Source organism: Tachyglossus aculeatus, chromosome 2 (assembly GCF_015852505.1).
Source record: "Tachyglossus aculeatus isolate mTacAcu1 chromosome 2, mTacAcu1.pri, whole genome shotgun sequence".
NCBI classification, from domain to species: Eukaryota; Metazoa; Chordata; class Mammalia; order Monotremata; family Tachyglossidae; genus Tachyglossus; species Tachyglossus aculeatus.
In genome coordinates, this window is record NC_052067.1 from 152798036 (window position 1) to 152811742 (window position 13707).

The 13707-nt window shown below is 40.8% G+C and overlaps 1 protein-coding gene across 1 annotated transcript in view; it reads right to left on the reverse strand.

Annotated features, from left to right (window-relative positions):
- ADAMTS20 (ADAM metallopeptidase with thrombospondin type 1 motif 20) overlaps positions 1-13707 on the reverse strand; it is a 231939-nt gene that overhangs the window by 60903 nt on the left and 157329 nt on the right. The window contains exons 24-25 of the mRNA XM_038770479.1: positions 6330-6491; positions 3358-3534 (exon numbers count right to left, since the gene is read on the reverse strand). Coding sequence (XP_038626407.1) covers positions 3358-3534; positions 6330-6491 — 339 coding nt within the window. The remainder of the gene's footprint in view (positions 1-3357; positions 3535-6329; positions 6492-13707) is intronic.

A 13707-nucleotide genomic window follows, 5' to 3' on the forward strand; every position in this document is an offset into this window, starting at 1 on the left:
GTGATTTGGGTTTTTTCCCCAACAATCATTTTATATGACTCGAGGGTAAAAAGAAAAAAATCTAAATGTCTAGTGGTGTGTTATGGTGGTATCCAATCCATTAATCACACAGTTTTGGTAGGCACAACATTTTCTTCAAGTATTTATTGAGCACTTGCATGGTACAAAGTATTATACTAGGTTCTGGATTCCTCAAACAATACTTAGTGCTATACTAAGAACTGGATAATATTCAAGATCAATTCAAGCTGGTAATGGATTACTTAGCTATTGATGAGGTTGGATATCACTGAGTCATTGAATTGTGATTGTTCTCAACCTCAGTACTGAATACTGTGTGTCTCCAACAGCACCATGGCTTGCTCTGGTAGTTTAGTCCATTTTGAATCCAGTGTAAAATAATTACCAATTTTGAGGAAAGTTCAAACAGGCCTTCCCTAGACATTAAAATAACTCTGGGAAAACAAATATAAAATGACCTTAATGTCCTGAATTTCCGAAGAGATGTGCATTTCGACGGACTGTAATGGCTTTACCATGGGCTGCTGTAGAAGCATAAGTGTGCAGAGGGGCAGTAAAGGGAATATACAAATTATCTGATCTCTCTTCATTGGCCTCAAAATAGCCAGAGATTTTGCATCCTATTGGTCATGTAGTAAAGATAAGATTATATTTTCAAACAGCTCCTAGTACATCTGGGTACAATTACTAGGTAAATGTAACTAATAAATTGACAGATATTACACAATTTCTTCAATCAATCAATGGATGGCACTGAGAACTTACTGTAGGCAGAGCACTGTAGTAAGCACTTAAGAGAATAATAATAATAATAATAATGGCATTTATTAAGCGCTTACTATGTGCAATGCACTGTTCTAAGCGCTGGGGAGGTTACAAAGAGATCAGGTTGTCCCACGGGGGGCTCACAGTCTTAATCCCCATTTTACAGGTGAGGGAACTGAGGCACAGATAAGTGAAGTGATTTGCCCAGAGTCACACAGCTGACAACTGGCAGAGGCGGGATTTGAACTCATGACCTCTGACTCCAAAGCCCGGGCTCTTTCTACTGGGCCACGCTGCTTCTCTAGAATGTACAACAGAGTACAGTAGACACAATTCCTGACCTAAAGGAGTTTAACAATCAATCATTCAATCGTATTTATTGAGCACTTAGTCTGTGCAGAGCACTGTACTAAGCGCTTGGGAAGTACAAGTTGGCAACATATAGAGGCAGTCCCTACCCAATAGTGGACTCACAGTCTAAAAGCACTCTCTGACTTTATCATAGCTAAATATTAGGATTTTTTAAACAAAGTGATGGCTATCTGCCGTAACAAAGGTAAACTCTAGTGTAATGTTCCCGGGACATGAAGTATTCAGGAGAGTATTAATTACATGTTACTATCAGACTTACAAGATTGACAGAAGTTATACTACCAAACTTATCAATGCATTCTCCAGCTGCCAATGTTTGAAATTATTACATTGACCTTTTATATATTGTACAGACATTCTTAATGGAAAACAACTAACAATTCCATTATTTAAACTCCTTAGGTTGAATCTCCAAAATTGCTATTTCTGCACTACCAAATCACTGATGCAGTCACAACTTCCTGTAGGACTTAAGAATGATCATAATGATAGTAATGATGATGATTGTGATATTTCTTAAGCACTTATTATTTGCCAAGCACTATACTAGGTACTGAGGTAGATAAAGATGATCAGGACGGATATAGTCCCTGCCCCAAGGGATTTACGGTCTAACAGGAAGTAACAGTGGGTATTTAAAATCCCCACTTTAAAAATTAGGAGACTACGGCACAGAGGATTTCAGTGACTTGCCCAAGGAAGGAGAGTAGGTAAGTGATGGATCCGGGATTAGAACTCAGATCTCCTGAATCCCAGGTTTGTGTATCTTTCCACTGGGCATTTGTGTACATATCTTATATATACCTGATTACTTAAGCACTGACTTGGGTACAAATCCCTCATTTTCTTCTTCCTCCTCACTGTAAATTATTTCAGTACCTCTGACCCTACTATATTGTAAACTCCTTGAGGGTAGGCATCATGCCATTATCTGTTGACCCTACTGTACTTTCCCAAATGCTACTTACAGTACTCTGCACACAGTAGGTACTCAACAAATGTTCTTCATTTAAAAAAAAAATTAAACAGTGGCAGGACTAAATACTGAATTCTGCAAATACTCTACAAAATGAGGAAGGCCATTCAGTCAAAGCCATTTCAAAATACTAAGGGTTTAAAATACATACTCCTGCCAAAGCTGTTCCTTCATTTTTTTTCAATCATTTAAAAGGAAACCATAAGATAAGGAACCTTATTTGGCTTGAAATATTTCTTAACATCAAAAATATGTGCTGCTTTCATTAATGGCTTTGAGAGGTTTTCAAATTTGGGCTCCATCTCCAACTACAAGAGCCCTGTTTTGCAGAACACTAAATGGCACACTGCAGAGGTTGGTGGTTTTAGAATCTGGCAATAAATGCTCGAGGAATGCCTCATTGCCTATAGATTCAAAGGACAACTACAAAAATAGTTGTCAAAGGTAATTCATGTTTTAAGGCTCCCTTTTCAGTAGAATACTCAGCACCTAAACCCTAGCCTTGATAAAATATCTATGAAAAATATTTCATGGATTAATCTGTGGCTATAAAAATATACGATGTCCACACAGTGGAAGGAATAAATATTATTAAAATATTATCATATAAATTATCAATGTTCATTGCCGATATGTAAAAAATTATAAAAAATTACTTGAGTGAATTTTTCCTTGACAAAATGTTTTCACATTGTTTAAAAGCACCAAGTTCAAAAATATTTAAACATGCGATCTGATCTGTACCAGTTAATAAGACATTGATGCAGACAGAAGCAATATACAATTAAATGAACAATTCAGCAAAAACAGCCTTAATTCACCAAACATAGAGGCACAAATATTAACTCGAAAAACAAATATACAAAAAAATATTGCTGATTGATTACAGGGTAATCCAAATATACACAACGTAATGGATACGCATCGAGAATCCCTATATACACATAAATATAAATGTACATATTGCTACTGTATAAATTACATGACTTTGAGATTTGAATCTCAAACTGACTTAAGCATCCTATTTAATACTAGAAGTCAAATAGAATGCTGAATGCTGAAAAAATTGAAAGCTTCTTCTGAAGATGGAAAAGAAGCTAGAGTTCATATACTCCAAGAAGTTCTACTCCCCTGTAATCAAACAGGAACGCTCTGTTTCACAAAGAAGGCTGAGTTAAAGCGAGAAAGCAAAGACACATAACAAAAACTTCATGCTATCGTACCGATTTCCATGGTCCTCTATACCACGAAGCCCCATCGGGACAAGCATGCACTTGACATTGTTCCATAGCAGGTGGCTTATCAAGGATTTCACAATTTTGATCGCTTGACATTTGGCCATTAGGAAGCTGACAGATCACTAATCTTGTTTTTATTCCTCCTCCGCAGGTCTGTGAACACTAAAAGCATAAATGTAGGAAAGAAATGTCATTGTTTACCCCCTCCTTGTTTTGGTCAGGTAAGATATTCATTTTCTTTCATTAGCAACTTCATAGAAACGACTAGCATCTTTTAAGTTACAAAGGAAATGGTTCCGTTCAAGGCCCATTTGAAAATTAGGTGAATGGTAACAGGTCGTGAGGTTAGGTTTACACTTCATATAGAAGAGTTCCTCCCTGAGAATGATGAACAAATAATAAAAGGGAAAGCGGACCCCAAACTGATTCGATGTCAATAGCATTTCCATTTAACTAATACACTTATGTATTTGTTTTTATGGTACTTAATCACTTACTCTACAGTACCCAAAGAATAAAAACGTATTACAGAAAGTAATAAATAAAACCAGATGCAGTATGTATTCCTACCTAATTTTAATCTGATTTCACCATATCTCTCTCCCACGCTAATATTTTTACCTACAACTCCACCTTTTATAAGGAGTAAACATCATTTCAATATTATTTCCCCCACTTCATAAAGCACTTTATTTTCAGTGCTTAGAACAGTGCTTGGCACATAGTAAGCGCTTAACAAATACCATCATTATTATCATTCTTTAGTCTTAGTAATCAATTTAGTCAAATAGATAAAATAATTCAGTGGCATTGACAACACTTTAGCAGGTACTTTTTCTTGACTGGCTGGCCGAAACTGTATTATCTCTAATACCAATTTTTCTAAAAATAAGGAAAAAGAAATTAACTAGAAAGGAATCTAGAAATATACAGTTATAATGGGCTAACTGTTTGGGAATTGCAGAAAATCATAATGAAATACAATTTAAAAATATTTTTAAAGTATTGTAAAACATTATTTTTTAATAATAATAGTAATAATAATGGCCTTTATTAAGCGCTTACTATGTGCAAGGCACAGTTCTAAGCACTGGGGAGGTTACAAGATGAGCAGGTTGTTCCACATGGGGTTCACTGTCCTAATCCCCATTTTACAGATGAGGTAACTGAGGCACAGAGAAGTTATGAAGTTGTGACTTGCCCAAAGTCACACAGCTGACAAGTGTATATACCTTTATATATGTATATATGTTTGTACATATTTATTACTCTATTGATTCATTTATTTTACTTGTACATATTTATTCTATTTATTTTATTTTGTTAATATGCTTTGTTTTGTTGTCTGTCTCTCCCTTCTAGACTGTGAGCCTGCTGTTGGGTAGGGACAATCTCTATAGGTTGCTGATTATTACTTCCCAAGCGCTTAGCACAGTGCTCTGCACAAAGTAAGCGCTCAATAAATACGATTGAATGAATGAATGAATGAAAGTGGTGGAGCCTGGATTTGAACCCATGACCTCTGACTCCAAAGCCAAGGCTCTTTCCACTGAGCCACGCTGCTTCTAAGTAACTAAACAAACAGGTGTTTCCTAGCATGGCTGCATTGCCTGCATCTGATAGTCACTTTTCATTATCAATCACCAAAGAAAGTTGTTATTTTCATGAAAAGTCCTTAAATAAAAGGTGACATCAATTAAAATGATGTGGATTTGCTTAACAGAATTTGATTTCACTCAGATCGGACAGACTGATACCTATCAGTCTATCAGTGTCCTCTCTTCCTTCAGGAATGAATTTAACCGCCTTTAACGTCTCTGTGCATTTAAAAATTTTTAAGAAGGGGTTTGGAAGACATCGCCCTTCTAGACTGTGAGCCCGCTGTTGGGTAGGGACCATCTCTACATGTTGCCAACTTGTACTTCCTAAGCGCTTAGTATAGTGCTCTGCACACAGTAAGCACTCAATAAATACGAATGAATGAATGAATGAAAGTAGTGCAGCCTGGATTTGAACCCATGACCTCTGACTCCAAAGCCCAGTCTCTTTCCACTGAGCCATGCTGCTTCTAAGTAAACAAACAGGTGTTTCCTAGCATGACTGCACTGCCTGCATCTGATAGTCACTTTTCATTATCAATTACCAAAATTGTTATTTTCATGAAAAGTACTTAAATAAAAGGTGACATTATTAAACACAATGACGTGGATTTGCTTAACGGAATTTGATTTCACTCAGATTGGACAGACTGATAGGTTTCCTCTCTTCCTTCAGGAATGAATTTAACTGCTTTTAACATCTCTGTGTATTTAAAAATGTTTAAGAAGGGGTATGGAAGACATCTCCTTTCTAGACGGTGAGCCGCTGTTGGGTAGGGACTGTCTCTATATGTTGCCAACTTGTACTTCCCAAGTGCTTAGTACAGTGCTCTGCACACAGTAAGCGCTCAATAAATATGACTGAATGAATGAAAGTGGTGGAGCTAGATTTGAACCCATGACCTCTGACTCCAAAGCCCAGTCTCTTTCCACTGAGCCACGCTGCTTCTAAGTAAGTGAACAAACAGGTGTTTCCTAGCATGGCCGCACTGCCTGCATCTGATAGTCGCTTTTCATTATCAGTCACCAAAGTTGTTATTTTCATGAAAAGTACTTAAATAAAAGGTGACATTATTAAACACAATGATGTGGATTTGCTTAACGGAATTTGATTTCACTCAGATTGGACTGGCTGATAGGTTTCCTCTCTTCCTTCAGGAATGAATTTAACCGCCTTTAACTTCTCTGTGCATTTAAAAATTTTTAAGAAGGGGTTTGGAAGACATCTCCCTTCTAGACTGTGAGCCCACTGTTGGATAGGGACTGTCCCTATATGTTGCCAACTTGTACTTCCCAAGTGTTTAGTACAGTGCTCTGCACACAGTAAGCGCTCAATAAATATGACTGAACGAATCTTACTTCTCCCCAGCTTCCATAGTTCCATCTAGGACACAGCCCAGTATCACAGTCCCTAGATTCCGGTGGTTTGGCAGTTTCCACACAATAATTGGCACTTCTTCCATTCTCATCCTGGCACACCACAACCCTTCGCTGAAATCCACTAGCACAAGTACTGGAGCACTGTCGATGACAAAAAGGAAAAATAAAACCAAAGTAACACACCATTATTAGTTACGAAAGAAAAATGCATCCAAAACGTTCAATCCAATTCTCTATCCCTGGACAGGGAAGGAGAATGGGAATAATGCTATACTTTCTCAATTATTTATCAGAGTCAACTTCATCCTCATGCCCACCATAATTTTTCAAACAGGAGAAAAAAGGAGAAAATATCTCTGTCCTGTGATTAACCAATCTTACTTAGACAATAAGCCACACTGCTTTGGAGTCAGAGGTCATGGGTTCAAATCCCGGCTCCGCCACTTGTCAGTTGTGTGACTTTGGGCAAGTCACTTAACTTCTCTGTGCCTCAGTTCCCTCATCTGTAAAATGGGGATTAAGACTGTGAGCCCCACGTGGGACAACCTGATCACCTTGTAAACTCCCCAGTCCGTGGAACAGTTCTTTGTACTTAGTAAGCGCTTAATAAATGTCATTATCATTATTATTATTATTATTATTATTATTATTATTATTATTATTATTATTACTTATGTTAAATTATGGCTGTACATCCCAAAAAGGGATTAGGTTAATTCAGAAAGGACACTCACTCCATATACACTAGTATATACAGTATATATTAGTGTTCATTTCTGGGCATTTTGCAATTCCTACACACACTCAACAAGAAAAAGTAGAGGACTATGCTGCTTGGAACTGCTGCCCGGATCACTTTTCTGAAAAAAAAAAAAATAATAATAATGATAGCATTTATTAAGCGCTTCCTATGTGCAAAGCACTGTTACAAGGTGATCAGGTTGTCCCACGGGGGGCTCACAGTCTTAATCCCCATTTTACAGATGAGGTCACTGAGGCACAGAGAATTTAAGTGATTTGCCCAAAGTCACAGAGCTGGCAACTGGCGGAGCTGGAATTCGAACCCATGACCTCTGACTCCAAAGCCCGGGCTCTTTCCACTGAGGCACGCTGCTTAAAATGAAGCAGTGTGACCTAGTGGAAAGAGCATAAGCTTGCGAGTCAGAGGACCTCAATTTTAATGCCAGCTCGGCCACTTGTCTGCTGTTACCTTGGGCAAGTCACTTCACTTCTCAGGGTCTCAGTTCCCTCATCTGTAAAATGGAGGTTCAATATTTGTTCTCTCTCTCATAACTATGAGGCTCACACTGGACAGGCACTGCGTCCAACATGAGTATCTGGAATCTCTGCCAGTGCTAAGTACAGTGCTTGGCACATAGTAAGCACTTAACAAACGCCATTATTATTAACAATCAATCAATAGCATTTATCAATAATAATAATAATGATGGCATTTATTAAGCACTTACTATGTGCAAAGCACTGTTCTAAGTGCTGGGGAGGTTACAAGGTGATCAGGTTGTCCCACCAGGGGCTCACTGTCTTAATCCCCATTTTACAGATGAGGTAACTGAGGCACGGAGAAGTTTAGTGACTTGCCCAAAGTCACACAGCTGACAATTGGCAGCACAGGAATTTGAACCCATGACCTCTGACTCCAAAGCCCGTGCTCTTTCCACTGAGCCACGCTGCTTCTGAGCAGCTAACAATTAACAGGCCTTGGCAATAATAAGTAGATGATGACATCACCAAGAGCAGTTAACAATTAGCATGCGATAGCAATAATAAAATAAGGAAATGATGACATCACCAAGAGCGGTTAACAATTAACATGCAATGGCAATAATAAAATAAACAGATGATGACACCATAGAGGGCAGTTAGTAATTAACCTGCAGAAGCAACCATAAAATAGGCAGAGGATGCCCACAGCAGAAGGATGAATTGTCCATGGGTCAGCCAAATCAGATCAGAAAGGCTAATGGCAAGGACATTTCTTAGCAGAAATGTCTCTGAGGTGGTGGAGACACACTTATTTATTGAGCCCTTACTATGTGCAGAACACTGTACTAAGCATATGGGAGAGTGCAATACTACAGAATTAGCAGACACTTTCCCTGCCCAAAACGAGCTTACTTTCTAGAAGTGGAGACAGACATTAATATGAATAAACAGGTAATTTAGAGGGACTGTCTCTATATGTTGCCAACTTGTACTTCCCAAGCGCTTAGTACGGTGCTCTGCACACAGTAAGCGCTCAATAAATACGATTGATTGATTGATTGATTACTAATAATAATACATAAATGTTGAGTCCATACCTTCCCACTCTTCTCAGAAACCTTCAATAGCTTCCACTCCATTTCCACAGCAAACAGAAATTCCTCATCACTGGCTTTTAATAATAATAATAATAATGATGGCATTTATTAAGCGCTTACTATGTGCAAAGCACTGTTCTAAGCACTGGGGAGGTTCAAGGTGATTAGATTGTCCCACAGAGGGCTCATAGTCTTACTCCCCATTTTACAGATGAGGGAACTGAGGCACAGAGATGTGAAGTGACTTGCCCAAAGTCACAGAGCTGACAACTGGCGGAGCCGGGATTTGAACCCATGGCCTCTGACTCCAAAGCTTTTAGGCACTCAATCAGCTCTTCCCTTCTGGCCTTATCTCGCTGATCTCCTACTACAATTCAACCCACACACTCTGCTTCTTTAATGCCAAATTAATCTCTGTACCTCAATCTCGTCTTTGCTGCCAGCCACTGAGCCCTTGTCCACATTCTGTCTCAGGCCTGAAACTCATTCATTCATTCAATCAATCATATTTATTGAGCGCTTACTGTGTGCAGAGCACTGTACTAAGCTCTTGGGAAGTAATAATCGGCAACATATATAGATTGTCCCTACCCAACAATGGGCTCATATCTGACAGTAGTACACCACTCTCCCCAGGTTAAAAACCCTCCTAAAATCAAATACTTCACCCCGCGGGTCAGATCATTTTTCTACAAAACCATTCAGTCCATATTTCCCCACTCCTCAAGAACCTCCAGGGGTTGCCCATCCACCTCCACATCAAACAGAAAGTCCTTATACCAGCTTTAAAGCGCTCAATCACCTTGTCTTCTCTTAGTTTACCTTGCCGCTTTCCTACTACAACCCAACCCACATACCTCACTCGTCTAACACCAACCTACTTAGAGAAGCAGCGTGGCTCAGTGGAAAGAGCCCGTGCTTTGGAGTCAGAGGTTGTGGGTTCAAATAAGTGTCAGCTGTGTGACTTTGGGTAAGTCACTTAACTACTCTGGGCTTCAGTTCCTTCATCTGCAAAATGGGGATTAAGACTGTAAGCCCCCCGTGAGACAACCTGATAACCCTGTAACCTCCCCGCCGCTTAGAACAGTGCTTTGCACATAGTAAGCGCTTAATAAATGCCATCATTATTATTATTGTTATTATTACTCACTATACCCTGATATCCTCTATCTCACCTCTGAACTCTCGCCCATATCCTGCCTGTAGCCTAAAACACCCTCGCTCTTCATGTACAGCAGATGACCACTCTCCCCACCTTCCATGAGCCCACTGTTGGGTAGGGACCATCTCTATATGTTGCCAACTTGTACTTCCCAAGCGCTTAGTACAGTGCTCTGCACACAGTAAGTGCTCAACAAATATGATTGAATGAATGAATAAAAGCACATCTCCTCCAAGACGGCCTCCCTGACTAAGCTCTCTTTTCCTCTTCTCCCACTCCCTTCTGCATCACCCTTGCACTTGGATTTGCATCCTTTATTCACCCTTCCCTCAGCCCCAAATCAATCAATCAATCGTATTTATTGACCACTTACTGTGTTTAGAGCCCCAAAGCACTATGTACATTTCCATAACTTATTTACTTACATTAATGTCTGTCTCCCACTCTAGACTGTAAGGTTGTGTGAACAGGGAACATATCTACCAATTCTATCGTGTAGTATTCTCTCCAACGCTAAGTACAGTATCCTGCCCACAGTCTGGGCTCAAGATTGGTTCACTGATTGATCTCCAAGAGGCTTTCCTAATTCATCATCATCATCATCAATCGTATTTATTGAGCGCTTACTGTGTGCAGAGCACTGTACTAAGCGCTTGGGAAGTACAAGTTGGCAACATATAGAGACAGTCCCTACCCAACAGTGGACTCACAGTCTAAAAGGGGGAGACAGAGAACAAAACCAAACATACTAACAAAATAAAATAAATAGAATAGATATGTACAAGTAAAATAAATAAATAGAGTAACAAATATGTACAAACATATATACATATATACAGGTGCTGTGGGGAAGGGAAGGAGGTAAGATGGGGAGATGGAGAAGGGGACGAGGGGGAGAGGAAGGAAGGGGCTCAGTCTGGGAAGGCCTCCTGGAGGAGGTGAGCTCTCAGTAGGGCCGTGAAGGGAGGAAGGGCAGAGGGATGGGCAGAGGGAGGGCATTCCAGGCCCGGGGAATGACGTGGGCTGGGGGTCGATGGTCAATCGTATTTATTGAGTGCTTACTGTGTGCAGAGCACTGTACTAAGTGCTTGGGAAGTACAAGTTGGCAACATATAGAGACGGTCCCTACCCAACAGCGGGTTCATGGTCTAGAAGTTGATTAAGCCCTCATTTCCTCTACCCATCCTCACCTCTGTGTCAATTATGCACTTGTCTGGGTCAATGTCAATCAACTGTATTTATTGAGCACTTACTGTGTGCTCTAAGCATTCATTCATTCATTCATTCAATTGCATTCATTGAGCTCTTACTGTGTGTAGAGCACTGTACTAAGCACTTGGGAAGTACAAGCTGGCAACATATAGAGACGGTCCTTATCCAACAGTGGGCTCACACTAGAGAGAATACAATATAACAGAGTTGGTAGACACGTTTCCTGCCCACAGGTGTTTACAGTCTAGAAGGGTATACAGACATTAAAATAAATGAATAAATTATGGATATGTACTTAAGTATTCGGGCTTGATGGAGGGGTGAATAAACGTACAAATCCAAGTGCAAGGGCAACCCAGAAGGGAGTGGGAAAAGGGGAAAAGAGAGATAAGTCAGGGTAGGCCTCTTTGAGGAGATGCGCTTCTAATAAGGCTTTGAAAGTGGGGAGAGTGATCGTCTGTCAAGTAAGAAGAGGGAGGGCATTCCAGAGCAGGGGAAGGATATAGGAGAGAGGTCAGTAGCGAGATAGATGAGATCGAAGTATAGTGAATAGTCTGGTGTTAGATGAGTGAAGTGTCAGGGCCAGGTTGTAGTAGAAAAGCACCAAGGTAAGGTAGAAGGGAGCAAGATGATTGGGTAATTTAAATACAAGGGTAAGGAGTTTCTCTTTGACGCACAGATGGCTGGACAATCAATCAATCAATCGCATTTATTGAGCGCTTACTGTGTGCAGAGCACTGTACAAAGCGCTTGGGAAGTACAAGTTGGCAACATAAAGAGACAGTCCCTACCCAACAGTGGGCTCACAGTCTAGAAGGGGGAGACAAAGAATAAAACCAAACATATTAACAAAATAAAATAAATAGAATAGATATGTACAAGTAAAATAAATAAAAAATAAATAGAGTAATAAATATGTACAAACATATATACATATATACAGGTGCTGTGGGGAAGGGAAGGAGGTAAGATGGGGGGATGACGAGGGGGAGAGGAAGGAAGGGGCTCAGTCTGGGAAGGCCTCTTGGAGGAGGTGAGCTCTCAGTAGGGCCTTGAAGGGAGGAAGAGATCTAGCTTGGCGGATGGGCAGAGGGAGGGCATTCCAGGCCTGGGGGATGACTTGGGCCGGGGGTTGACGGCGGGACAGGCGAGAACGAGGCACGGTGAGGAGATTAGCGGCAGAGGAGCGGAGGGTGCGGGCTGGGCTGGAGATGGAGAGAAGGGAGGTGAGGTAGGAGGGGGCGAGGGGATGGACAGCCTTGAAGCCCAGGGTGAGGAGTTTCTGCCTGATGCGCAGATTGATTGGTAGCCATTGGAGGCTTTTGAGGAGGGGAGTAATATGCCCAGAGCGTTTCTGGACAAAGACAATCTGGGCAGCAGCATGAAGTATGGACTGAAGTGGACAACAACTAAGAGGGTCTTGAGCAGTGGGGAAACTGAATACTTTTTAGAGAAAAATGATCAGGGCAGTAGAGTAAGTATGGACTGGAGTAGGGAGAGATAGGAGAAGCAGCGTGGCTCAGTGGAAAGCGCACAGGCTTTGGAGTCAGAGGTCGTGGGTTCGAATCCCAGATATGCCACGTCTGCTGTGTGACCTTGGGCACGTCACTTAACTTCTCGGAGCCTCAGTTACCTCATCTGTAAAACAGGGATGATGACTGTGAGCCCCATGTGGGACAACCTGATCACCTTGTATCCCCCCAGCGTTTAGAACAGTGCTTTGCACATAGTAAATGCTTAACAAATTACATTATTATTATTATAGGAGGCAGGAAGTCAGCAAGGCGCTGATCAGTAGTCAAGGCGGGATGGGATAAGCTAAAGCCCTACTGAGAGCTCAACTCCTCTGGGAGGTCTTCCCAGACTGAGCCCCTTTTTTCCTCTCCTCCTCTCCAGCCCCCCTGCCCTACCTCCTTCCCTTTCCCACAGCACTTTTATATATATTTGCACAGATTTACAACTCTATTTATTTTACTTGTACATATTTACTATTCTATTCATTTTGTTAATGATGTGCATATAGCTTTAATTCCATTTGTTCTGACGATTTTGACACCTGTCTACATGTTTTGTTTTGTTGTCTGTCTCCCCCTTCTAGACTGTGAGCCTGTTGTTGGGTAGGGACCATCTCTATATGTTGCCAACTTGTACTTCCCAAGCGCTTGGTACAGTGCTCTGCACACGGTAAGCGCTCAATAAATATGATTGAATGAATAAGTCTTTGGATTAATGTGGTAGCACTTTGAATGGAGAGGAAAGGACATATTTTAGCCATGTTGTGAAGGTTTAGCCGACAGAATTTGATGACGGATTGAATATATGGGTCGAGTGAGAGAGATCAGTCAAGGTTAATGCCAAGGTTATGGACTTGTGAGACAGGCAGGGTGGTGATGCTGTCTACATCATCATCAATCGTATTTATTGAGCGCTTACTGTGTGCAGAGCACTGTACTAAGCGCTTGGGAAGTACAAGTTGGCAACATATCGAGACAGTCCCTACCCAATAGTGGGCTCACAGTCTACAGTGATGGGAAAGTCAAGGGGAGGACAGGGCTTGGGTGAGAAGAGGAGGAGTTCTGTTTCAGATATTTTAGGTTTGAGATGTCAGCAGGACATTAAGCAGAAATGTCCTGAGTGTAGAAGGAAATGCGAGACTGCAGAG